Source organism: Equus quagga, chromosome 2 (genome assembly GCF_021613505.1).
Source record: "Equus quagga isolate Etosha38 chromosome 2, UCLA_HA_Equagga_1.0, whole genome shotgun sequence".
NCBI lineage: Eukaryota > Metazoa > Chordata > Mammalia > Perissodactyla > Equidae > Equus > Equus quagga.
This window is the reverse complement of record NC_060268.1, coordinates 103,995,057-104,019,998: the sequence shown is the minus strand read 5'-3', so window position 1 is coordinate 104,019,998 and position 24,942 is coordinate 103,995,057. Positions and strand designations below refer to the sequence as shown.

The window sequence follows — 24,942 nt, the reverse complement described above, 5'->3', positions numbered from 1 at the left end:
AAGTGAGCATCCCAGACCTGTGTGCAACAGAGACTTGAGCAAGCAAGAGCCAGACAGGCATCCTAGAATTGCACATCTCTGAGTTTTCTCAGCTCTGGGCTCAACATGAACTGAGACCACTGGGAAGCAAGCTAACTGAGCCAGGTCAGGCTAGCGTCCCAGAGAAATGTCTGTCCAGAAATAAGTCCAGATGTCAGGGCCCTGCTTTTTCAGAGAATCAATACAGAAAGTTATTACACTCTGTAGTGGTCTCTTTTCATCTTTTATAAAAAGAGAAATTGCCTTCCTTGGGACCCACTACTCTTTAGACAAGGACAAATTTGATATTCAGCACCAAGAGAAAGAATGTTCCAGAAAAATAAAAAAAGGTCACAGAAACCCTCTGTTTCTTCTTATCTGTCCCTGGAAAATGATGTAAGCCAGCACAACTGTTTTGTTTTTCTTAGTTTCAGGACAATTCGAGTAACTCAATCACTCTAGGCACCTGACCATATCTATTTTTTTTTCTCCTTTAAAGGAGTTTTAAGGTAACTTTTAAAGGATCATTGTACTGTATATTTAATTTTGAAGCTGTTTTCAACCCTTTGTGGAAGGGTACCGATAACTTAAGTCTAAGGATGTGTGTTTGTTCACATGGACATTCTCAACTGGCCGCCCACTCCTGACTTCGGATATAGCCTTTCTGTTTTTCCACCTGGTCCCCCTCACATCTCAGCAGTTCCTGCCTGTGTCTAACATGGTGGAGCCATCTAGACACTCACCCAAGGGCTCCGGCTGGCTTTATATCAGAAGCCCCTATAGCCCTGCAGAGCCTGGCTCCCCACGGCTGTCCGACTATGCCCCATGCTGCCTTCAGAATGGTCTAGTCTTGCACCAGGGGGACACACAGATGGATTATGGGTCTCAAGTTCATCCAGGGCTTTGCAAGTATTCTCCAGTTGGGATTCGGGCCCACAGATCCTCCTCAGAATTCAGTTACAGAAGCAGCCATTGCCACTGGAATTGTAGGCAAAACTCTGGTACCCAAAAGCTCTGGTTTCCTATATGAGGCGGATGGCCTCCAGAGGGGCCACATCAGTCACCAAGAGCTGGGAGTTGAAGTTATGAAAACCTGTAGCCCAAGTCAAGCATCTTGGGCCAGTTGAAAACCTTCAGGATGGACCACGCACCTCCCTCAGAGATGAGAAGCTCACGTGCGCCAGCATCCGAATAGCAGCTAGGCGTTTATCAAGACTCACTGTGGGAACCAGGCATTGCCCTTGGTAATCCAACTGGAAAATGACCAAGTTCATTCCAGGCATGTGGCAACGGCCAGCCAAGCCCTCCTAAGGCTGGGGGCCACTGTTGCCCTCCCTCCCTGAAGCCCCTGAAGGCACAATGTGGCTGGTGGGAGAAGGGCTGGCAAGGAGAGACGCAAAAGAGCTGAGAGCACAACCACCCACCTGTTTTCAATCAACCGTTCCATAAACATGCCTAAAATACACACCAGGTGATTCTGAAACTAAGCAAAGGGATGATAACATTTATCGAGCACCCACTCTGAGCCCAAGTCAGTTTGGTCTCAAAGCCCACGGCTGGCTGCTGTAGCAGTCTTGCCATGTGCTCTGGCTGCTTACATGGTCTCAGAGCCTGGGACCAGAGCACCCACTGGGGCTTCCTCATTCCGTCGAAGCTCATCTTCCGTGAGCTTAGACAAGCATTTCTCTGGAGCACTGTGCATTGTTCCCAATTGACCCTGGCAGCTTTCCCATTTTATACTTCCCAAGGGTCTCTGTGCTTGGAGCTGCGCTGGGGCTGTGCCAGGCAGGCAGAGAATGGCCCTGGAAGAGCCTGCTCCAATGGGCTCACTGGCCACAATGGAGAAGATAAACACAATTCGAGTAAAATGAGCACAGTGACCAGCTGTCCCACAGGTGTGAGGTGGTGCGTAGGCTGGTGTCCAGGGTCATCCTTATGATTGAGTTAGGAGTAATTTCCACCCATTTGACTCATCCCCAGATCGAGAATTATCTTCCTGCCACTTGACGGTCATTTTTATACAGACCCCCAGCTTAGTGGCCATAGCCACGATTTAGCTCCTCTTCTGCGTTCTTCCTCTGCTGCTCCCTACCTATCTGGGACAGAAATTTAGAAGCTTACCTGTGTGGCTAAAGGTATGCATTGCTGGGGCAAAACATCCCTACAGACAATCTGAGAACAGCAGAACAGGGATGGACAGAGTCCACTCACAACTGTAGGGACAGCCACGTGACCACTGAGTGATATTACATATATAATTATAAGACAGTGATCTGCAGAGACAAATGGAGTCAGCCAAGTGGCTCGTGTCAAAGTTGATGCAAGGAGAGAGAAGTTCCGGGGAGAGAGAGAATAGACGTATAGCTCCTGAGTGCCGTGGTCCTGGGGGAGCTCTCTGCTTGGAGCAGTGGATGGCCAACTGCTTTCATTGACCCTTCAGTATTCTCCCCTCTTGTGATGACAGAGCCTTGATTCTTCTGGGGAACCACCCCCCTCTCAGTTTGGTCTATGTTGTTGGGTGGGACTGACCCCACTCCCAGAAGGTGGGTGGACACGTGACCCTGATCTGGCCTATGAAAGCACTTGACTGGTTCTGGGATGGACCAACCTAACTTGGGCAAATGAAAAGCACTTTGGGGATTTTTGGTAAAATCACTGGGACAGAGCATCCCTCACGTAGTGGGATTCCTCGGTGCCGGACTGTCAGCCTGGAGCTGTGGGGACGTTGATGCTGCTATGCTGGGACAGCCTGCTGAGAACAGAGCCAACCCAGGGGAAATCATCACTGCTAGATGGAGAGCCACAGTGCCCTGTGGACCTACTGAGCCCGGAGAGCCAGCCACACCTGGAGCAGGACCTTTGTGGGTCTGTAGGTATGTGAGGTGATGAACCCTCTTTCTTGCTTCAGTTAGTTTGAAATGGCTTTATATCACTTGCCCTGAAATGTTGCAGAGAAATCCAAGTGTGGACATGAAGGTTTATATGAAACATAAACAATACGAGGTCACCAGGGCTGGTACTCCCCTGATATGCACAATTTGGGCTGTACCACTGTTGAACTATTGGTCTATGTCCATACCAGCTGGTAAACAGCTACCCCACCTCCAGTGGCCCACCGCTCCCTGGGCCTCCTGGATCATTCGCTGGCAAGCCCTGGACTTCCTCACAGTCTACAGCTGAAGGGTTACTATTTGACACAACAGAGAGCTTCTGCCGGCAGCCACTCTAATTGGTCCTTTGAAGGTCATCAATGACCCCCATGTTGCAAAATTCAATGGTCACTTCTCAATTCTTATCTTACTCAGCCTGCCAACATGTGATCAGCAACACAGTTGACCAAGCCTTCCTTGAAACACTTTATCTGGCTTCCAGGATATTGTCCACACCTGCAGTTCCTCCTATCTTTCCGGATACAACCTCTCAGTCTTTTTGGCTGGCTGCCCCCATGTCCTTAACTTCTGAAGGCTGGCGTGCCCCAGGGCACAATTCTTAAACCTCTTTTCCACTTGCACTCATTCTCTTGGTGAGCCTGTCCGGGCTCATGCTGTAAATACTGTTCCAAGTAGACCTCTCACCTGGACCGCACTCTGGAATTCCAAATTCACACATCCAATGGCCTACACGACATCGCCACCCGGATGTCTGACAGTCATTTCAGAATCAACATGGCCAAAGCTGAGCTCCTGATATCCACCACACTCCAAGTAGTTCTTCTGTGGTCTTCTGCGCTTCATTTTCCAATAGCTCAAGCCTAAATCCTTGGTCTTATCCCTAAGTTCTCTCATTCACACACACATACCCCACACTTGATTGGTCAACAAACAAACCCATCAGGTATAGCTTCAAAACTCATCCATCCTCCAAGCACCTCCCACCTTCTTTGCTGCCACCCTGCTGGTCCAGGCCACCATCATCTGTTAGGTCTCCCAGCTTCTGCCTTTGACCTCCTGTGGTCTATTCTCAACACAGCAGCCAGAGTGAGTCTTTTAAAATCCAACTTAGGTCATATCATCCCTCCAGTACTTGCCGTTTATTCAGAGTGAAGCCAGTGCCATTACCATGAGCCCCCAGACTCACCTGAACTAGCCCGTTAACCCTCTCCCCTCTCCTCCCCCTGACTCCTGCATCCCAACCACTCTGGCCCCAACGGAGCCCGCCACGCTCCCCTCGGAGCTTTGCTCTGCTCTTCCCTTGGCCTGAAATGCTCATTCCCCAGTTGTCTGCATCACTTATTTCCCTGCTTTGTTCAAGTCTAAATTCAAACACAGCCTTCTTGGTGAGGGCTTCCCGTACCATCCCGTCTCAGATTTCAACTCCCACCTCCATCTACTTTACTTTTTATACTTATACTCATCTTTATCTAATAGGCTTTGTAGTTCACTCATTTACATTGTTTTCTGTCTTACTCATGAGAATGTAAACTCAACAAGGATGCGAAATTTTGAGTATTTTGCTTGTTACTCTGTCAAGCTGGAAACACCACACATAAGCAATTGATAAATAATTCTGAATGACTTGGTGGTACCCACAGTCATTAAAAATATTTTGAATAGCACTCCTGCGGACACCCGTCCCACCCTGTCTCCACAGACGCCTGGAGAACGCCAGCAACCACCTTCTTCTTCTATTCCCATTCCTAAGTGAAACAAAAGCACGCGCTGATCTGGAATTCACCTTCCGGAGAACTGGGTACCTGGAAAGCGCACCTGGGGACGGAGCTGGACGCAGTCCATTCAATGGGAAAGATGTTCCACATCACTGAGTCATCAATTCACATCTGATTTGCGCACCTCCGTCCATTAATTTAGCGTCTGAGCTTTCGGAGGGTCTCACACAGGAAGGACAGACCCAGGATGGCTCACACCCCGACCTCAGGGCCTGACGCCAAGGCTGGGCCTGGGTTGACACCTCTACAGGCAACCTGCCCCCAGCCACCGCAGGCGGAGGACCCACTTCCTGCCATTTGGGTTTGAAAAAGCCACAGAGCATGTGGAACTTCAAGTCTATTTGTAGAGGTTTAATCGGCAGAAGGAACTGCAGGAGCAGGACGAGGGTCCTGTGGGGATGGGAGAGAGAAAAATCTACAGGAAGGCAGATTGATGTGCTCTTTGCATGACTTCTGTATAGCAGCATCAGTCAAAGGAAGAAAATCAGAGCGAGGCCAGCACCACGCGCAGAGAGCGGCTGGGCTCCACCCTGCCCGTTACCTGAGAGTGAGGGGTTCCTCCGTGACGCCCTTCGCCTTCAAGCCGGGTTGGAAACAGCAGAAGCTAAACAAGAAGGGAAAAAGCATCCTTCTATCAGCAGAGTCAAGACTCCTCCACCGCCAGGGAGATATTTTCAGAGCCAAGCAAGATTTGGGTCCATTCTTGCCCCTCCAGGCCTCATCCTGCCCCCTGATGGTGAACACCAGGCCTGGGTGTACCTCTGAGGCACCCCCTCCTCGGCACCCTCTGGCATCGCACACCCTAGCCTCAATAATAACAATGATAACCAGAGGACAATAGTTATAACAAAAACTGCGTGTTTTAGACGCCTCCCCTGGGCCAGGCACCGGACATTCCCGTTGCGGATTTCAGCAACCGCTGCTGTACACCGGGGACACATGTCATCTTAATTTAAGCCTCCTTGAGCAGAGTGGCGTGAAGTCAGGCAGCGTTCACTGCCTGAGCTGCGGATGGATACGATTTCCAGATTAACTGTGCAAAACTTTAACACACAGAAGTGACAGGAGACAATGAAGGTGAGGTTCAGCATTGCACGTCTCCTTCTTCAGTTTGGTCTGAAACGGAGCGTGGACGCAACTTGAGGAGGCCGTGTAACAGCGGTCCTTGGAAGACCCGCAGAGGAAGGCTCAGGGTCAGCGGAGACGCGCGCAGAGCTGGCGCAGACGGCCCCTCTGAGGGAGTTGTTTTGCTCCACTCTGGCCCTGCCCTTTGGACCAAGCAGCTGGTCCCAGGGCCAGTGAGGGGCCAGGACCAACAGTAAGGCAAGGCTAGACCCTCTGAGCACAAAATGACCCTGGACATTCAGGCCAGGGATGTCCATTCTCATCTCAGAGTTTCCAGCCCAAAGTGGAGCCGAACATAACCACCCCCTCTGTTAACCCAACTTCTATGTGGTCTGTTTATGGCCCATTTAGATTCCCTACAAATATCTTTTATCTATAATTTTAATAATAATAAAAAATAAATAACCACCAGTATTAAAAATTTAGACACTAGCTTCAGTTTCTTAGATTGATCAATCCGTTGGGAGAAGAGAATGAAAACAGCAGGCTTCTCTCTTTAAGAAAAAAGATGTTCCGTGCAGAAATGGGGAAACAGTTGTTTGGAATTCTTTCCAATGAAATATGAAGTTAGAACAACTGAAATTGGCAACTGGGATCAAAAAGAAAGATTAAGCCAAAAAAAAAAAAAATCCCTTGGAAAATTAGAAAATAAAGCCAGAAAATTCTGGAAGGCTCATTAAACAGCTGCTTTCTTAAATATGTTGTGTCTGCACAATTTTTTTCTCCCTTCAGTCACGACTACGGTAACCACTTCAGTCCGGAAAGTGGAGCCTGTTTCCCAGGATTTAGAGAAGGCACTTCTAGAGCCTTCTCTCTACTTTGTTCCGTAATTCAACAGCTCTCTGAGTCCGTAAGTTCTGCCTTGTGTCTAACCTAATTCCTGCTTGCTGTGGGTTGAGAGCAATTCTCCTGAGAACACAGCTGAGCAGTCTCTCTTCCTCTGCTCTCGGTTCCTGATCAGTTTCCTCAGAGGAGGCTTTTCAAACCCTTACCTTTTGAAGGCTTTACTCCGATCATTGTTGTGGAAGACAAGAAACTTGGAATATCCATTTCGGAAAAAGATCTCCAGGGCGATGCCCTATAAAGAAAAACCTCTTTTACTGCTCCTGAAGTTTCCTTGAACGGAGACGCCCCCCAGGCAACAGAGCCACTGGCAGCAGGAACGAACTTGCTGTTTGGACTCTGGCTAGACTCCCCTATTTGCACTCCTTGCCCATAAATACAGCCCCCCCAAACCCTCAATGGACTGCCACAGCATGAGTTTCCCCCATTGTTCTTCCTCTGCTATTCCCGAATAAACTCAATTTCTGGTAATTCGAGCTTGCCTCAGTTTACCTCTTTATCTAGGTTGACGCAGGCAACCCTTTCTGGTTTGTCCTTCCAACCTCCCACCAGGCTGGGGTGGGGAGCGGCGGGGAGTATGAACCCCTGGGTCAAAGTGATGTGCAGAGTCTCCGCAGCATGGGTAGGGGGGCAGGAGACCTCAGAGTTCCTTTGGCTGAGGCAGGAAGCAAGAGCCCCGCCCCCAGGACAAGCCAGGGGCTGACAAAGGCAGGAAAGTGCCCAGTGACATCTTCAGACACTTTCACTTCCGGGTCAAGGGTTTGGTTTCTTGAACCAAGCAGTCATCTTACCAAAAACACCAGGGGAGCAGGTTGGGTGGGTGCAGCTCCCAAGCTTGGCAGCATCGGATGCTGACTACAGCCTCGGAGGCACAGGGCGCTTTGCTAAGCCCATTCTCTGAGCCACTTGGATGTGGCCACACTGACAGCAAAGTCTTTTCTAGGGTATTTGGTTAATGCCTAAATGGACTCCACATGGTTTCCTTTCCCTCCTCCCTTCCAATCCATGCTTTGTAAATAACAGACTTGAAATAGCGAGAGAATGAGTCCACAGATAGGATGAGGCTTAGGGACGAGATGGGATCAGGGAGAGAATTCTCAGGGCTGGAGGGAGGGCCTGGGAGGGGTGAGGCCTGGGCACGGCGGGGCAGACGGGGTGGGTAAGGGTCGGACTCAGAGATGGAGCTCAGCATCCAACAACTGAGTCGGGTCCTGGCTGAAACGAGTTCTCAAAGTCCAGTTCATCAGGCTCCGGGGCAGAAGGAAAGTGTTTGTGAGGACCGTGTGAACCCCCTCTCCCCTGCAGGGGCACCTAAGAACCTTGGATTTTTTTTCTACAAATTAAATACAACTAATGTGCAAATAGATGATGAATATAGAATCTGTGGAGACTACAGCTTGCTCTGACAACCTTGAGTGCCAGGCTCTGACTGTCTTCCAGAAGAATGCAGGGCTGGACAAATGGTGGCTTCGCTCACAAACTGCTCCCACCCCGCCCCCAGACTTGGCCATATTCACATGCCCTCCCACTTCTGGCTTCCACCACTCTCAGGCTAACCAACATCTGGAAACAATCACCGTTTACTAGGGGGAAAGAAACTCGCTTGCTGATAACCATTTGTTACTATATACAACCTCTATGGTTGACATATAATCATAAAAAAATAATTTCTGATACTTACTATGCACCAAAAAATGTGTTAAGTACCGTATATGTAATGTTGGAGAAGACATGACTTTCTTGCCTCTGCGCTGGAGGGAAATGGAAGCCCAGAGAGGTACCCAATTGTGCCAAAGTGGCAGAGCCAAGGTCAGACACTGCCCGGAATAACTGGGGTTGGAGGGAGCATGCTCCACTCATCCCTTTCTAGATGACCCTCCTTGAAAGAAGTGCATTAAGGTCAGGCCAAATGAGAGCCCACACTTTGGGTATAAAATCACTGGACAGGAAGGAAGAGGGCTTGTCAGATTCCAGCAGGCTGCTGGACCCTTGTCAGCAGGGCAGTCGATCCTTTCTAGAATAGTCCCCCTGAAAGCCCTCTCTAAGCTGCAGTTTCAGAGAGCAATATCGAGGCCTCTGCAGGAGGGTCACATGATGAATTACAGACCCAAAGCAATTTACAAATGAAAGCCACTCTTAGTCCCTTCGTTAGGGCCATGCACTGCCCCCTATCAGCCCCTGCAGAACAGAGACCCCGCAGAGAGGGTGGGGGACAGGGTGGGGGAGGGATCCCGCGCCTCTCCTCCTCGAAGGGTGGTCCCTCATCGCTTCCTCTGCCAGCTGCCTGGGAGGTACTGGGCTCTGCAGATGCAGCCTTGCTGTTGGTGAGGTTGGGCTGGTGGAGGCGAGATGTGTTTGAGGCCAGTGAGGGCCCCACAGTTCTGCCAGCTCCCTCTGCCCCTGAGGCCGTGCTTCTAAACCTAGGGATTCATGCCTGAGCTGAGAAGCCTTAGGGTGTGACTTGCTGAAGGCACAACTCTGCCTCTGAAAGGAACCAGCTCTGTTTAGCAGCTGGGTGAGCCCTGGGAGGTGCTGGGCCAGGCCTGGGGCACTGTTTGGAGGGGACCATCAGGAGATCTGTAACCCACTTGGCCCAAGAAAGGACCAGGAGCTTGGGGATAGGTGAGTCAGTGGGGAGGGGAGCCACACCCACACATCCTCCTGTGTGGGACAGTGTCCAGCGGAGGGGGTCCGCGAGGTCAGAACAGGACAGACTGGCACTGGACTCTCCGTCACCAGCTCTGCCATGAGGCATTGGAGCTGCTCCATTTCCTGAATCTCCAAAGGCGGCTCTGGGGCACGTCAAGGAGAAAATAAAGCAACGAGGCTGGATCCTAAATGACGCAGTCAGAGAGGGAAGGGCCCAGTAGCCACATGGCAGGGACTAGAAAGAGTGGAGCAGAAGTCAGAGCTCCAAGCCAGGGGACCAGGCCCAACATAAGGCAGGAGAATTCACGGGTGTGTCCCAAAGGGCACTGGGCTGTGCACAGGCAGGAAGGGGGTCACAGGGGTGTGTCCCTCACATTCAGATGGGGCCTCGATGGCACTGGGACCGCCTGTCCCATGAAGAGATGGCCCCTCCCTTGCTTCCTCCCCGGGGCATACCTGGAGGAGGAAGCGGGCCTGCCGGAGCTCCCTGAGGTCATCGTAGCTGTGGCGTTCGCACGAGTAATGGTCGGAGGACCTGTCTTTGCTGCACATGTTGAAAATGAATGGGTCGCTGATGCTGGAAGGAAGCAAGGCACACAGTGAGAGGGTGGCTGGCGGGCCTGTTCCCCTTCCTGTCCCGCGGCCCCACCTGAGTTTCTGGGGACACATCAGAGAAGTGCTGTGGTCACTGCCGACCAGGGTGCCTGCACCCTTTGACATGATACACCCTTTCTGAGCCACGTCCGTGTCAGGCCCGCCCTGAGGAGTAGGGTGGGGCATCGGCCTCCCCAGGCGAGGGGACAGCCTCCAGGACAGAAAGCACGTGGTGCAGAGCAGGAGTGTGAGAAGGCTTTCTGGGTACAAGGGTCAAAAATGGGTTGAGGGCATGGAAGAAAGGTAAAAGAGATACGTCAGTTATGTTTGGAGAAATTTCAGGCTCCTGGAACACAGGGCAGAAAGATGACAAGCCCCGTAAAAAAATATCTTGGGCTCAGCATGGCCTCGGGCAGCATACAGCCTGGGAGTGGACCCACCATGTCTGGGTGGTGTCAGGTGTGGCATGGGAGAAAGCAGCAGAGAACCCTCAAAGCCCCCAAAGAGGTGTGCAGCAGGGCTGAGAGTGCTGATGGGCTGGAAGACAAGGACCCCAGAGCACTGGGCCCAGAGCCAGGGACGAGCGACATTGTGGTAGAGGCCACCAGGAGTGGAGGATGGTCTGGTCAGGCCAGGCACCCTCTCCCAGAGGTCAGAATGACTCCTGTTGGGAAGAAAGGGAGGGGAGGGAAAGGAAGGGTTGTTAACTTGACTGTTTATTCCAAAGAGAACCATTTCCACACTGAAGTCGCTGAAATAGCTTTAAGTAACCAGAACACCCGTACAAATGGGGACTTGAGAAATCAACTTGATTTCAGTTATAGACAGTTGCATTTGTGAACTTCTGAGCTACGTAGCAAATTTAAGTTGTGTATGTGATCACAAAAGCTCTGATGAAATGCCCTTTTAGGACTTGAGAAACGAAGAGCCTATCAAGCTCCTCAGCCCTCAAGAACTGTATATGCCAATCCAGGACCCAAAGATCCAAGAGCTGAAAGAGCCCCTGTGCCAGCGCCAGGTGGCAGGAATGGGTGAGAAGAGTGTGTTTCACCTCCGCCCCATCCCAGGTCCAAGTGCGGCCCTCACCACTCAGCCTACAGGGCAGGGCACGCACGGAGTCTCCATGCCACCCTTCTGGGGGAAACCACGAGAGAGATGAGGCCATCACACAGGCCGGTAGAACTTCTCCAAGCAATGGTCAGTGGTGGGTGCAGCATCCACAGTGCTGTGAGCTTGGATTCGTGCACGATGCGGAATGGTCACTGCTGGCGGAAGGGAAGGCTGCCCATGTAGGACACAGCCTGAGCCCGTTGCTTAGACCCCTGCCCAGCCAGTCCTCAAGGAGGTGGACTCAGGCCCCTTGCTGCTGCTCCTCCTCCTGCCCCTTCTTAAAGCAATCCCATCAGGCCTCCTGCTCTGAGCCACGTTGCTGTAGAATTGATCAAATACACACACAGCTTTGGGTCTGAATGCTCCTGCCTGGATGCCTTAATTCAAGCCCGCTGCTGACTGAGGCCCTTTGTCCATTATTAATGCCATCATCTGCGGCTAAGCTGAGCTTCCCTTAAATTCCTCCTACTCCCAATGGGGCCACGGTAGCAATTCTAGTTCCTACTCTTGGCTTGGGTCACACAGCACCCCAGGTCAAGGCTCTGGTGAGAACGACAATGATGACTCCTCTGTGCTCCTGCAGCCCCATGCCTGTGGGAGCCACCACAGCAAACATCCTCTCTTCCTTAGCTGCACGTTTGTCTGGTTTCTCTCCCCAGCAGACATGAGTGAGTTCACCAGGGCACAGAGCCGTGCCCAGGGCTTTCCATGCGCGGCGTCTTCCCTGGAGCTCTGGGCATGTCTGCTGCGTGGACTGACAACTGTCAAGATCTAGAACCTGCTAACCACATCCGTTTGCGTTTAATCTGATCTCATAAGAAGCCCTTACTGAGCATCTGTTAATATTATTCCTGTATCAGAAATGAGGAAACGGCCCTCCAAAGGAAGAATTGACTTCTCCAAGGTCATGTGGAACTAGATTCAAGCTGGATTCAAAGCCAGGCCCTCTGCCTTTGAGACCCACCAAGCTCATACAACAATACCTTTGCTCCCCTGAGAAAAGCAGAAGGGCTCACTGGCTTTTACAGAGCTCTCACCACTGGCTCCCTCCTTTCAGTTTACCCTGTGCTCACTGATTCTCAACCCAGAACTCTAAACGCTGATGACATGAGGAAGAATGTGCTGGAAAACGCTTTGAGGAAGCAGCTTTTAGGAGGAAAGACGTCATCTTTCTCCTGCGCGTAGGATTGCATAACCACACAGGGCAGGAGCGCTCAGATCCAGATTCTCTGGAAGTCTTGTCAACAGTATTGAGTGCACTGACGTGAGTCCGAATTGGAGTTCTGCCTCACGCAAGATTACTCACACAGCCATAACTGGGTCTCTTTGCCAACACCATATTCTACATGTTTTGTGCATTAAATGGAGTTCAGATCCCCAAAGTCAATGAGTAGAAAGGAGTAACTGATCCACGTTCTTCTTTAGGTGAGCTGTGGCCTGGGACACAGGATGCTGTTCACAGCTCTTTTGCATGACAGCTATCATGATATTTGCAAATTGTCCAGGGTGGTCAGAGTATAACTTTTAATATTCTTAACTAGGGAAATCACAGTAAACTAAACGATAATCACGGTATTGGTTGATCTGGTCTTTGGTAAGAGAAGTGGATTTCAGACTAAAATATACTTTGAGCCCTCATCCGAAGTTTTCCAATTACTGTCATAACTTAGACCTGGAACTTACATGCAGAATCATTTGCTAGGTCACGAACTCTTTACCAGACTTGGCCCTCTCACACCTTTTTGTATCTGTGGAGTCTACCACAGTGCCTGGGATAAGAGAGAGCTTCAATAAGTATTTGTTGAATTAATTAAACAGAGAAATGATGCCTTGAAATGGCTGACGAAGGTGGCAGAAATATCTGAGTCAAAGCGCCCCTTCACAAAGAACCAGCTGGATGGTTTGGATTCCCACCAAGTGAATCAAGTGCTTGTGAGCTCGGCTGCCGCTGTTATGGGTTGACTTGTGTCACCCGAAAGAGATATGCTGAAGTCCTAACACCCATGACCAGTAACTTTATTTAGAAATAGATAAACAAGAGACATAATAAAGTTAAAATGAGGTCATTAAGATAGGCTCTCGTCCAGTATGACTAGTCTCCTTACATAAAGGGGAAATTTGGATGCAGAGACAGACACACACACACAGAAGAGAATGTGAAGACACACAGAGAGAAGATGCTCATGTGACTTAGTGATGTGTCTACAAGCCAAGGAACACCACGATTGCCAAGCAACATCAGAGGCTGGAAGAGGCAAGGAAGGACGCTCCCTAGAGCTGGAGCGGGAGTGTGGCCTTCCAGCCTCCGGAACGGTGAGACAACACATTTCTGTTTGTCTAAGGCACCCAGTTTTGGGTACTTTATTACAGCAGCCCCTGGAAACTAATATAGTCGCTCTATTCAGCCAAAAAGTGATCCCACTGATAGCAAAACACAAACTTCTAGAAAGGTTCTTAGTTTCTAAGGCAAGTTCCAAAGTACACAGGGCTATGACTGCTGGAGGGCTTGCAGTGTTCTTGAGCTTTATTTGGGATATTTTCATGGTGTAGCAGAGTCTCTTGCAAGGTCTAATGCTCACCTGGACTCAATTCGAGAGCAGTCTTTTCGAGAAACATTTCAAGGTTGACTTAGCTTTATTTTTAACTGGCTTATTTATGTATCTTCCTTAGTCTCCATGGTCAAAATAAGACTTAGTCCCATTGATCTGACAGGATCTAATAGCCCATCTCTGAGAACTGCTTCTCCATGGGTGCCAGCAGTTTCTTAGGGCAGTAGACAAGACCTCAGAGAGAAAGCACTGTCTGGTTAACAAATGCTGCTTTGAGAGATGGTGACTAAAATTACCTCTGTAATTCCCAAATGACATTCCAGGGTAGTAATTTGTTCTCACTACACTCCTGCGTGCATTCTAGAAAAGTACATTTCCAGACATTGGAAGTCTCCTTTGTCATTGCAAATCAAGCGAGAACGTACAACCTGATAACTGGGCTTCTATTAAAACTGCAGATATAGTCAATTCAGCCATGATTAGATGCACCTCATAAACACAATTTACCTAATCAATAAGATCTTAGCTAACACTAACTCGATTGAAACCAGAGGTGGAGAGTGAAGCCATGGATTATGCAAGTCATTACACGGCACGCCATGAACACAGGTAGAGTAGAAAGCTTTCATCAGCTCTCAGAAAGGCTAGTCTGCAGACCCATCGTCCATATTGATCAGTATCAATAAAACATGAGCAATAAGATGGGATGAGCGTGCCAAGTATTAATTATGCTCCTCCTGCCTTGGAAAAGCACAGAAGACTCACAGCGATCGGTCACCGTTTGGTATGAATAAAAGATGGAAATGAGCAGGGAGAAAAATGCCAAGCAGGTTAAAGCATATCTAAATCAAGGGAGGCTGGGCTGACATCTACTCTTCCACACTCTTTAAACTCTTGCTTCCTGACATAGGCTGGAAATGATATGACAACTGAGAGTTAAAATTCTGAGTTATTGGCGGGTAAGACTCTGGGTCCTCTGTCAATAGTCTGAGACAGTGGTTCTCAGTGTGGTCCGTGTGGTCCGTGACCAGTGCCATCAGCATCAGTTGAAAACTTGTTAAAATCTCAGGCCTCTCCTCAGATCTATCAGATTAGAAACTGGGGTGAAAGTAGGTCCCAGAAGTCTGTTTAACAAGCCCTCCAGGTGATTTGATGTATGTTAGTTTGAGAGCCATTGGGGTAAGAGGTTATCTTGTCATCATCTGAACCTGGGTTAACCAGAAAATTCAAGGGCTGTATCTGGATAAAGAAATCTTCACCCAAATGTCTTCAAAAGCAATAGTCAAGGAAAATATACAACTTAATAACCAAACTTGTAGCCAAAGTGCAAACACAGTCCATTTGATTTTTGAATAGTTGTACTTTCTAGAGACAAGAGAATTCATCAGTAAGAGCTGAGTGAACCCATAGTCCAAACACACTTGATCCTAAAGAAGAACCTTGGAATTTCCTGCCAAAGACCTCCAATATTAGTTAGCGTAAAAATGATTCTTCAAATTTTTACCCTAATCTCATGCATCATCCAAGACCCAGGTCTTAGCCCACTTCCTCAAGTAGCCCTCTCGCCCCACACCATCCGCATATCATCTCCAAGTGTGACCCCGGAAAAGTCCCCCCATAACATATTTTGTTCTCCCATGATGATAGTGTATTGCAAACTCTTGCCAAAAGAAACTGTTTCTGCTGCTGATTGCACTGTGGGCCTTGCTCAGCATGAAGGAGAGTGCCTGGTATCTCTCAGAGAATGAGCAATCCACAAGTTGTTGAGTGAGTAAGCTGGGGGGACCGAACTCAACGACCCAAATATCCTAAGGAGAGATCCCCTGTGTCCTGCGGTGCATTCTATATTGGGGGAGGCAACAAGGAGCTGCCGCGCTGTTAGCCATTCCAGATGTTAGGTTTGGGGAACCACAGTCATGGTTGCCTCTGTCTTCAGGTTCTTCTGGGTTATCACATGGCTCAGTTTCAGGCCCAAACCTAAGCCCACAGTAAGAACAAGGTAGGAGGGGTAGGAGTGGGGTTGGCTGAGAAGGAAGACGGAGGCTCAGGGAAGAATCTGCTGGGACATGTTGGGGACTCACTTGGATAAGCAGTGGCGGGTGCAGTAGACGTCGCCCACGGGAGAGAGCGTGAAGTTCTCGCAGACATAGAAGTGCTGGAGGCCAAAGAGCAGGACCCCTTCAGAGACCAGGTGGCCCTGCACGATCACCAGGGAGAACTTCTGTGTCACCTGGAGGGAGAGAGCGCCAGAGTCAGATCATGCGCATGTGACACGTGCCCATCATTCTCATGGAGGGCAGAAAGGTAGTGACCAGTCACGCACTGGGCACTTGGAGGCGAGAGCAGCGCCCTGCAAGAAGGACAGCACTGCCTCCGCGGAGCTGCACTGCTCTTCACAGCTGAAGTGGCGCTTCCGCACCCAACACCCTGTTTGGTTATTTAATCTATCCAGTGCCACCCGCTTCCCAACCAAGGCGTGTGGATGAGTGTTTATTACCATATGGAGCATGTCGATGTCCTTTCTTTCACTTCGAACCCCTCCCCCACCATGCAAAACCTTCCACAGTTAACAGTAAGGAAAGTTTTCAAGGTACGAGGCATCCCTCAGCTACGGAGGGGAAAGAGCTTGTCCAGGGGTCAGCCACTGAGTGGCTGAGCCAGGCCTGGAACTGGGTCTGCCTAGAACCAAAAGCACAAGGCTGATACTGCCGTCTCTGCAAGGCCCAGGCTAGACTCAGGTGCGTGCGGAGGAGGCATGAGCTCCACTCAGATCCCTCTTCTCAGACTCAAGTCACATTCCCCCAGCGGCCGGAAATGTTGGCAGCCTTCTGGAATCACCTCAGCTGAAGAAAGCAACTGGCCCAAGGTCACACCCCCTTCTCAGTGGCAATCCGTACCCAACAACTGATCAGTGCAGGGTAGAAAGGACCAGACCCTTTGCGTCGATTCTGGCCAGCTCTGAAGAACCGCCCCAGACCTCTAGCTCCCGTGGAATCAGCTGAGGTCTTTTGCATCAGAGTTCCACTTCTCCCTCTGTCCAGTTCTGGGACCCTCCCTCTCGAGAAACTTCCTGCATGCACATCTCTGGCTCCTAGCTGGCTCCCCGAGGAAGCTGACCTGGGACAATGTCTTGGTACGACCCAGCATCCTGCATGAAGTAAGGACTAACGGGGTCCTTACATGGAATAAACCCCTGAAGGAACAAGAGATGGAAGAAATAAATTTAGATGATGGAAGCCCAGATGGACCAAGAATAAGGCCAAGGCCAACATCTTCTCAGGGTAACTCTGTGCTAATTCCATACAAAACAGGAACCAATACTTTTTTTTGACTGTCTACTCTATGACCAGCGTCACCATTTTGCACATATTAACCAAAACAATCCTTACAATTGGACACGGGAGGTTTTACTACTCTAATTTAGAGATGAAAGAAAAGAGGTCCCAGACATAAAAATCACACCAAAGATCAGTCTCTGAGTAAGTGGCAGAGCCTGGCACTGAAGCTAAGCTCCCCGCTCACCTTTGGGAGCAATGATGGGGCCACAGTGGTGAAACCTGGAAGAGGAGCCCAAATACCAGCCCAACTCCTGCATCAGATGGGATTAGTCAACATGAGGCCCAAGGCCAGAAGGTGAAGATTCACCAAGGATTTTGTTTCAAGATAAGTGTTAACCTCTATGGTCCAGGACAAGTCATCACTGAACTATTTTTCCTAAGTGAGAACCAGCCAGGAGTCTTGGCTCCTGTAACCCAAGCCTGCTGCAGGCAGCTGGCTCTCCCAGCCTCTCCGGCATCTTCTTTGTCAGAGGAGGTGGCCTTCAACCACCTTCAGAGCCACAGTTCAACATGGACTTATTTCTAACTTCACTCATTCATCCACATGGTCATCTATTCATCAGTTATGGATTCAGTAGCTACTATTTGCCAGGCCCTGAGCCAGGCTTTGGGGAGAGAAGGAAGGACAAGAGAAACAAGAACCCTACCCTCATGGGGCTTAAAACCCAGTGGGAGAAGATGGATGGTAGACATGCACATCGACCAATAAGCTATTACAAATTGTGACACATGCTGAGAGAGAAAAAACAAAGTGAGAATGATAAGGCAGAGAGAAACTTGGAGGGGACACTATCTTAGAAAAACCCTGAGACTTGAAGGATGGACTTGGGGCAGCCATGGAAAAGGTTGGAGGAGAACATTGCAGGGAAAAGGAAAATCCAATCCAGAGCCTTGAGGCAGGAAGAGCAGCTCTAGGGAGCAGGAAAGAGGTCAAGGTGACTGAGATGAAGTGGGAAAGTGGGAGCGATCAGATCACGAGAGCCTTAGATGCCTTGGTGAGGCCACTGGGTTTTATTCTGGTTGCAATTGAAAGCCATGGAGGGGTGGGGATCCTTCCTAAAAGAAGACACTGTCTGCTGGGCAGAGAATAGATTGGAAAGAGCCAAGAGTGGAAGGACGGTGATCATCATGTGGCTATTTCAGTGGCCCTGTGCAGGGATGATGGCTTGGGATGGGGAGGCAGAGAGAAGTGGGAAGAAGGGGAGAAGCGGGTGAATCTAAATAAGAAGAGGTAGAATTGACAGGAACTGCTATAGATAAACTGTGGAGAACCAAAAAATAGGAAGGATTGGGAATAAATGATAAATGACTACTTTGGGACTTAGGCAATTGAGTGGAGTCCCCCAGCTTCCCTGGAAGCGTTCCCTAGAGACGACCACCCTCATCAATTTATTGTATTGAAGGGGAGCAGATACGCCGCCCCAAATACGCCACTTCAGCGTAAGGATCATTTTGAGTTAAAGACACTGGAAAAACATTGGTACCAGCCGGGTGCCCTGGCCTCCCTTTTCTTCCTGAACGCAGGAGCTAGAACTCGCAGGTGAAAGATGCCCTCCCCATACCTGGAAAAAAGAACATTCTTATCACCAGAGACGGGGAGTCCAGACGGAGAGAAAGCTGTACCAACAGACCGTGTCAAACCCACGCTGACCTTCCTGTAACCCCTAGATATTTTAGCTCCTTTTTCACAGACGCTCCTCCTTGCTCAGCCTGAGCACTAAAGTCTCATGACATTTTTGGGTCTTCATCTTCCTGGGAAGGCTGCTATGTCCGGATAAAAATAACATTTGTGTGCTTTCCCTCTGCTCATCCGTCTTCAGTCCACTTAATTCTCAGGCCTGGTGGAGACTCTAAGAGGGCAGGGGAAAAGTTTCACGTCTCCTACAGGATCTTCTTCCAAAGAAATTAAATGACTACGTAAGCATGGTTTATACATGTTCATTTTTATAACACAATAGCTTATTCACACACTTACTGTTCTGCGTCTAGTTTTTTTTCCTTAACAGCTCATCTTGGAGAGTCTTCCCAATCACTCCTTACAGAGTTGGCTCACTCTCATGAATAGGGACAGAACATTCCCTCTCAACTTCTATGACCAATGCCCTATTGATCTGGGGATTGTTTTCAAATGTTTTGACATTACGAGTGATGCCACAGTGACCATCCTTGCACATACGTCACTTTGGACACACAAGTAAATCTGAAGGGTAAATTCCTAGAAGGAGAATTGCATGTCAAGGGTATGGGAATTTGAAATTCTAGCAGCTATGGCCAGATGGCCTCCTGCAAGGTGGCACCGATTTACACTCCCACCAGCACTGTGAGGAGGGTGTGCCAGGCTATTTAAACTTTTTCTCATATCCCTTTGTACAGAGGAGACTCCATGCTCAAATTTACATGGTCAGATGTGGAGCGATGGCACCAGCACCGGCCCGTGATCCTCCCAAACCTCCCTCCTCCCCGTGATGCCCCACCCTCGCCCAACTTCTGTGTTGCCAACAGCAGGGGCCAGACTACATTCTCGTGATCTCCTGGTGCTTTCCTTTGGCAAGAATTAGGAAGCAACCAGAATAAACCAAACCACAGAAAAATGTCTGGTGGGAGCTGGGGTAATAGCTTAAAAATTGATTCTGTTAGAAAAGAATGGCATTTTAAAAACTGGAAAATGAACCCAAGTGAACTATTACCTGCTCTTCCATTTAAATTAGCCCTGGGGGGGGGGGCTCCATCCCCAAGTTTCCTTGTGATTAAGAAATCCCTCATGCCACGATTCTATCGATCACTTTAAAAAGAGTGGAACTTCTGCTTCGTAAGGAGAATTTTTTTAAGATCGGCTGGAAGATGGATTACCTCTCCTGATAGGTGGATAACTGAGTATGTGGCCATACCTGGCCCCGTGTGTGAGGAGGAAGAGGTTGTCGGGAAATCCAAAAAGGTCAGAGCTGAAGTTAGAGGGGCAATAATCTTCTGGAACATTCCATGGAAGCCCAGGCCAGCACGTTCAACTACAGTCAGGCTTCAGTGGGCACTTCTGCCAAAGGGGAAGGTCAACCAGAGGCTCACAGAAGTTCTTTGCAGCATCATGAGTCTGCAATTTGTTGCAATGCCCTAATTTTATAGGTGGAAAACCTGAGGTGCAGAGGTGTCGTATGAGGTACCCAGCAACACAGCACATTCTCTTATATTTGCATGCCAAATCTACTGCCAAGAAAGCCTTAGCCCTCCTTATCTGAATCACACCTCCCTTTTCATATGTCTTCTGCCTGCCTAGATCTTGCTAATAATACATTCTGTCACACCGGCATATGGAGTGAGCATGTTCAGTTTCCGGAAAAGCACAGACTGCTGAGAAAAAGTGAAGTGTCAAAAAGGAGAGCAACTACGTAAATTACATTTATGTTGGCTACCTAGGCACTCCGGCTTCTGCTTTTTTCTACATTCCTCATTTTTAGACAGAGCTCTCAAAGACACTAGCGATCAAAGAAATGTATATTAAAACAATAAGGAGATACTATTTTTTATATATCAATTTGGCAAATGTGGGAAGAAATATAATGCCTGCATCTCTTTCTGGCAGCTCATCTTTTCCGCTGGAGACAAGGAGCAGGGCCGCCCTCTGCAGGCCTGTATGTGTCATTTCCGCCAGCAAGCCGGCAAACAGCCAAGCTGCCCAGCCTAGGAGCCAGATGGAAAAGGATGGAAATTACAACAGTGTAACGTGAAACATATTATAAGTCCTGAAGACTGTGGAAAGCACAGTTCCCAACCTGAGCCGCCTGGACCAAGGATCTGCTTGTTGATGAGTGTTTGCCATTGAAGCGAGTTTCTGGCCGGGACAGCTCCGAACATTGTAAAATCTGGACTGGTGATCTCAGCATTCATTTGAAGAGTTAGTATGTATGAGAATCACCCGGACGCTTTTAAAGTTCACGTTCTGGGCTCCATTCTCGGATGTTCTTGTTCAGCAGATACAGAGTGGGCCCTGGAATCTGCATTTACCACGCAGCCCTGATGATTGTGATGCAGGATCTGAAGGGCACATGGAGAAAGGGACCCAGGGACACCAGTGAGGCCATGAAAGATGAGGTTTTGTCTCACACACACATCTTGCTCACGACACACTCATTCATTCGTTCATGCATTCCTTCACAGCTATGCACTGAACGTTCAGTGTGTGCCCCACACAGGCACGAAGGGAGATGGAGCTTCCTTCCTGGTGCTCACGCTCTAACAGGAGAGGGAGAAGAAGAGCAACTGGGCACTCGGGGGCACAGAGCGGGGTGGGAGGAGGGCAGAGGTGACGTCAGAGAAGTGGTTCCCAAGGAGGTGACCCCAAGGCTGGAGTTAGGACTTAAGAAGATGAAAACAGAGGAGGAGTGGTCTAAGCACAAAGTCTTGAATCAACTGGACATGTCTGGAGATCATAAATAGTTCCGTGTAATTAGAGTAAAAAGTCAGGGGCGTGTGTGTGCGTGCACCCGCGTGTAAGGTGAGGGAGGTGAGTCCAGGGAAGCTGGAGGGCCTGCTCAGGAGAGCCCTTGTGCACAAAGTGTGCCAAAAAGAGTCTCGGAAAGTGTAAGCAGGGATGACACGTGCAGCTCTACAGTTTAGAGGGTCAGTCGTGGCGGTTCTCCCAGCCAGGAGGTTACTGCGTGGAACAGCTAACACGCGTCTTCCCTTTCCACAAATGACCTCGGCCAAAGTCCCTGAGAGGAGCCGGCTGCTCTCTGCCATCCAGAGCAATGATGTCTCCCTTCTAGCCGATTCCTCTCCACCGAGGCCAAACTAATATTTTACATTGAGTTTGCACGAAAAAAAAATAAATGTTTAGTTTTTCACGTGCTGAAAGAGAACAGCAACAAAACAAGTCCCACTTGGGTTCTGACTCCGCACTGGGTCTAGAAGCCCATTTTGTCAAGCGGAGCCTCACTTCTGAGAGCAGCTGCATGGAGGGGGGACAGGGACCATCCCCAACCACTCAGCGGCTGGCAGAGCTCACAATAACATGCATGAAATAAACCACTCCTCATGTCGCAGAGAACCGCTTGCAGAGAAATGCATTTGCGGCTCTGGGAATCATTAACCAATGATGCAGAGGTGGCACAGAATAATTACTGTCCCAGGTATCACTGGCGGCGACCAGACCGCCAGTGTTCACACAGAGAAACGAGTTAGGTGGCTGCTACCCGGGAGCTCAGGTCAGCCCGCTTCCCCACAGGCCTCCGGCTGGGATGGGCCGCCAGAAGCCTGGAAGGAGGTTATGTCCTGGAGGCTCCCGGCCTGAGTCCAGCAGAGGCCATAAAGCAGCACTTCTGAGATGGCTGGAGTGGAGGAGCCAGGTACTCCTTGTGGGGCGGCCGCCCAGCTTATGTGACGGCCATGTAAGGCAGGTGCTCTGGGTTTTCTGAGCGTGGGTGCACTCCTGCCACGCACCCCTGTGGTGGGTGTGCTTTCACTTGGAAATGTAGGGAAAGCACAAGGCTCCAAAGATCCTATGGAGACATCTGAATCAAGGGAATCCCCAGCTTACAGTCAACGCTTGCTGCCAACGGTCTCGACACAGCAGAAAGTGCCAGCTCGGGAAATGCAGAAAATACCCCCCGACACACACACGCACAGGTGCACATGCGCACACACACACACAAACTTTCTGTATCTTCTCTTGAACGCATTCTTGGTTCAAGGGCCAGTGCAATAATCCTTCCTTCCTTGAATTCCACTTCCTATCCTTGACAATAAACAGAGCAGACGAGGATGAAGGCCACAGCGGACCGGGGTGCAGACTGGTACAAGCGGGCAGGTTCGCACATGCTCAGCGTGTCGTGTCCCAGGCAGAGACACTGTGTGTGGTGTGCGTCAACCAGAAAGTTGCAAAGGAAGCCCAGTGGGAGCCAAGAGCCCTAAGGCCCAAAGTGGGAAGGTGGCTGAAAGGGACAGCTGATGTCACTTGCCCAGGACAGAGGGAGAGAGTAGAAAGAGTGAAAAACCGCGTGAACGTAGAGGAAGACAGAGCTGAGATGAAATCCCTGCAATTCCAGTTCATAGCCCCACCAGGCCCCGCTTCTGCCATCTTTAAAATGGAAATGATAAAGGCTCCCTCACAGGGCCTCGGGGAGACTAGATGAGATGTTGGATGAAATGCACACAAAGCAAGGGCTCCAGACATGCAACTGTTGACATTTTTGCCCATAACAGCGATAAACAAACAGCAGAATGGGGCTCTGAGTCCAGGCTGAGCACTTGCCCTGGGCCAGGCTGCCCTCCTGGGCACAGATTGCTGCCATCTGCCTCCCTGGTGCTGGTGGTGGATTCGCCATGGCGGCCAGTGCCTGCTCAGCCGTGCCTTACCGGTTCCCAGAGAGGCTCCCTCCCTGAGCCAGGTCCACGCAGGGCACGCCACCCCTCTGGCCAGGTCCTGAGATGCTCAAGAGAAGACCCAGGTCACGGCTGCAGGCAGTCTGCCCACTCCCTGAGCCCCAACACTGCCCCTCGGCACACCCGGCTGGCTCCCCGTGGACAGCCTCCTGACACAGCTGCGCCCTCTGGTTCAGCAGATCTTTCCAGAGCACAAATGCTACGTGTCAGAGGAGGGAGAGACAAGGATGAATGCAAGCCTGTCCCCGCCTGTAAAGAAATATGGAGCCACTCAGAAATCATTACAGAGCCGTGCGGTGAGGAGGATGCTGGCAGCGGAGTGAGCAGAGTGCCGTGGGGGCCTGGGGCTGTGAGTGCTCTGGGGATGGGCACCCCGGGATGGGCTCACCCAGAAGGAGGCCTCCAGGTGCAGGGGAGCTGTGAGCGGGTGGGCAGGAGGCTGCGAGGCTCTGGCTGGTGGAGGTGTGGGGAGTGGAGGGGGGCCAGGTCACGGAGGCCCCCTCTGCCCCACTGGCCAGCCAGGGCCCGCTCTGCCAAGAGCTCTTTAGTCCAGGCCTGACTCCGCTCTTCCAGCCTGTGGATGTTCCTGAGCTCCCAGGGTCTGCTTCCTTGCTCCTCCCAGCCTCATACTTCAAATTTGGGGGCCTCTTATTTCACCACACATCAGTCCAGGCCCCAAACCCCGCAACTTCCTTCTTTCCCACAAAATGTTGCATTTTGTAGTGGTCACAGAACTCCTAGAGGAGGCCCAGCCCAGCAGGTCAGGTCTCTCGTGGGGTCTACTCTGACCCTCTGTCTCATCATCCTTCATCACGGCAGGACAAGAGGCCCAGTCAGACCCTTGAGTCTCCTGTGTTGTCCAAGCTCTCAACAAGCACAGCCCCGGCCCAGGGCCTGCAGCTCCTCGCCTCACAGGCTCACAGGGCATCCTGGAGGCTGGCTGGGGCCAGGATTGAAGAGGAGGGCTTCTTCGTCGGCTCTGACAGGCCCTTTCCTGCTCCTCAGGGCCATGGCTTATGTACCAGGGTTCCCACCCCACTTGTCCTTCCTTCTTGAAGTGAGAGAACAAGTCCTAAGTTCTATTAAGTGAAGAGCAATGGCCACAGAGATGTTGGCAGATACAGCCCGCGAGAGCTCCCTGCACGGGCACAGTTTTGGGCAGGGACACGCTGTAAGTGGGGGTGGCGGGAATGGGAACAGGTGCCTGTACCCTCCGCCCACCCCATCCCCAGGGAGCCTGACCCCCACGGCCCTGGCTGCTCCGCTCCTACACCTGCTTCCCCAGGGAGCAGGTGTGTCTGCTGGTTTGGCTCCACTGACCCTGGAGGAACTGAGGCTGAACGGGAAACATCCTCTCCCACAATTTCCCGTGAAACCAGAGGCAGCAAATACAACCCAAGGAAACGAATCAAACAATTCATGCAAAGAGCAATTGTCTGGATAATGTCGTGGATCACATTGCCCTTGCAGCTGCTCATCTCCCATCCGGGGGAGCTGACACTCATTTGGGCCCCCTGCCCTGGCTGGGGGCTCCCAGCCCAAAAGGGGACCCCGAGTGCTAAGTAGAAACAGGACAGCTCCTGTTCTCAGCCCCTGCTGGGCTTCGCATGCTCCTGTCTGCACAGCCCGGACATCCTTGCTACCACAACAAGGCTCATGTGGCACTTCTGACAGC

The 24,942-nt window shown here is 50.5% G+C and overlaps 1 protein-coding gene across 6 annotated transcripts in view; it reads right to left on the bottom strand.

Annotated features, from left to right (window-relative positions):
* WDFY4 (WDFY family member 4) overlaps positions 1–24,942 on the bottom strand; it is a 301,611-nt gene that overhangs the window by 76,358 nt on the left and 200,311 nt on the right. For all 6 annotated transcript variants that reach the window (XM_046655140.1, XM_046655145.1, XM_046655141.1 and 3 more), the window contains 4 exons: positions 15,636–15,784; positions 9,758–9,878; positions 6,802–6,887; positions 5,226–5,288 (listed from right to left, as the gene is read on the bottom strand). In XM_046655140.1, coding sequence (XP_046511096.1) covers positions 5,226–5,288; positions 6,802–6,887; positions 9,758–9,878; positions 15,636–15,784 — 419 coding nt within the window. The remainder of the gene's footprint in view (positions 1–5,225; positions 5,289–6,801; positions 6,888–9,757; positions 9,879–15,635; positions 15,785–24,942) is intronic.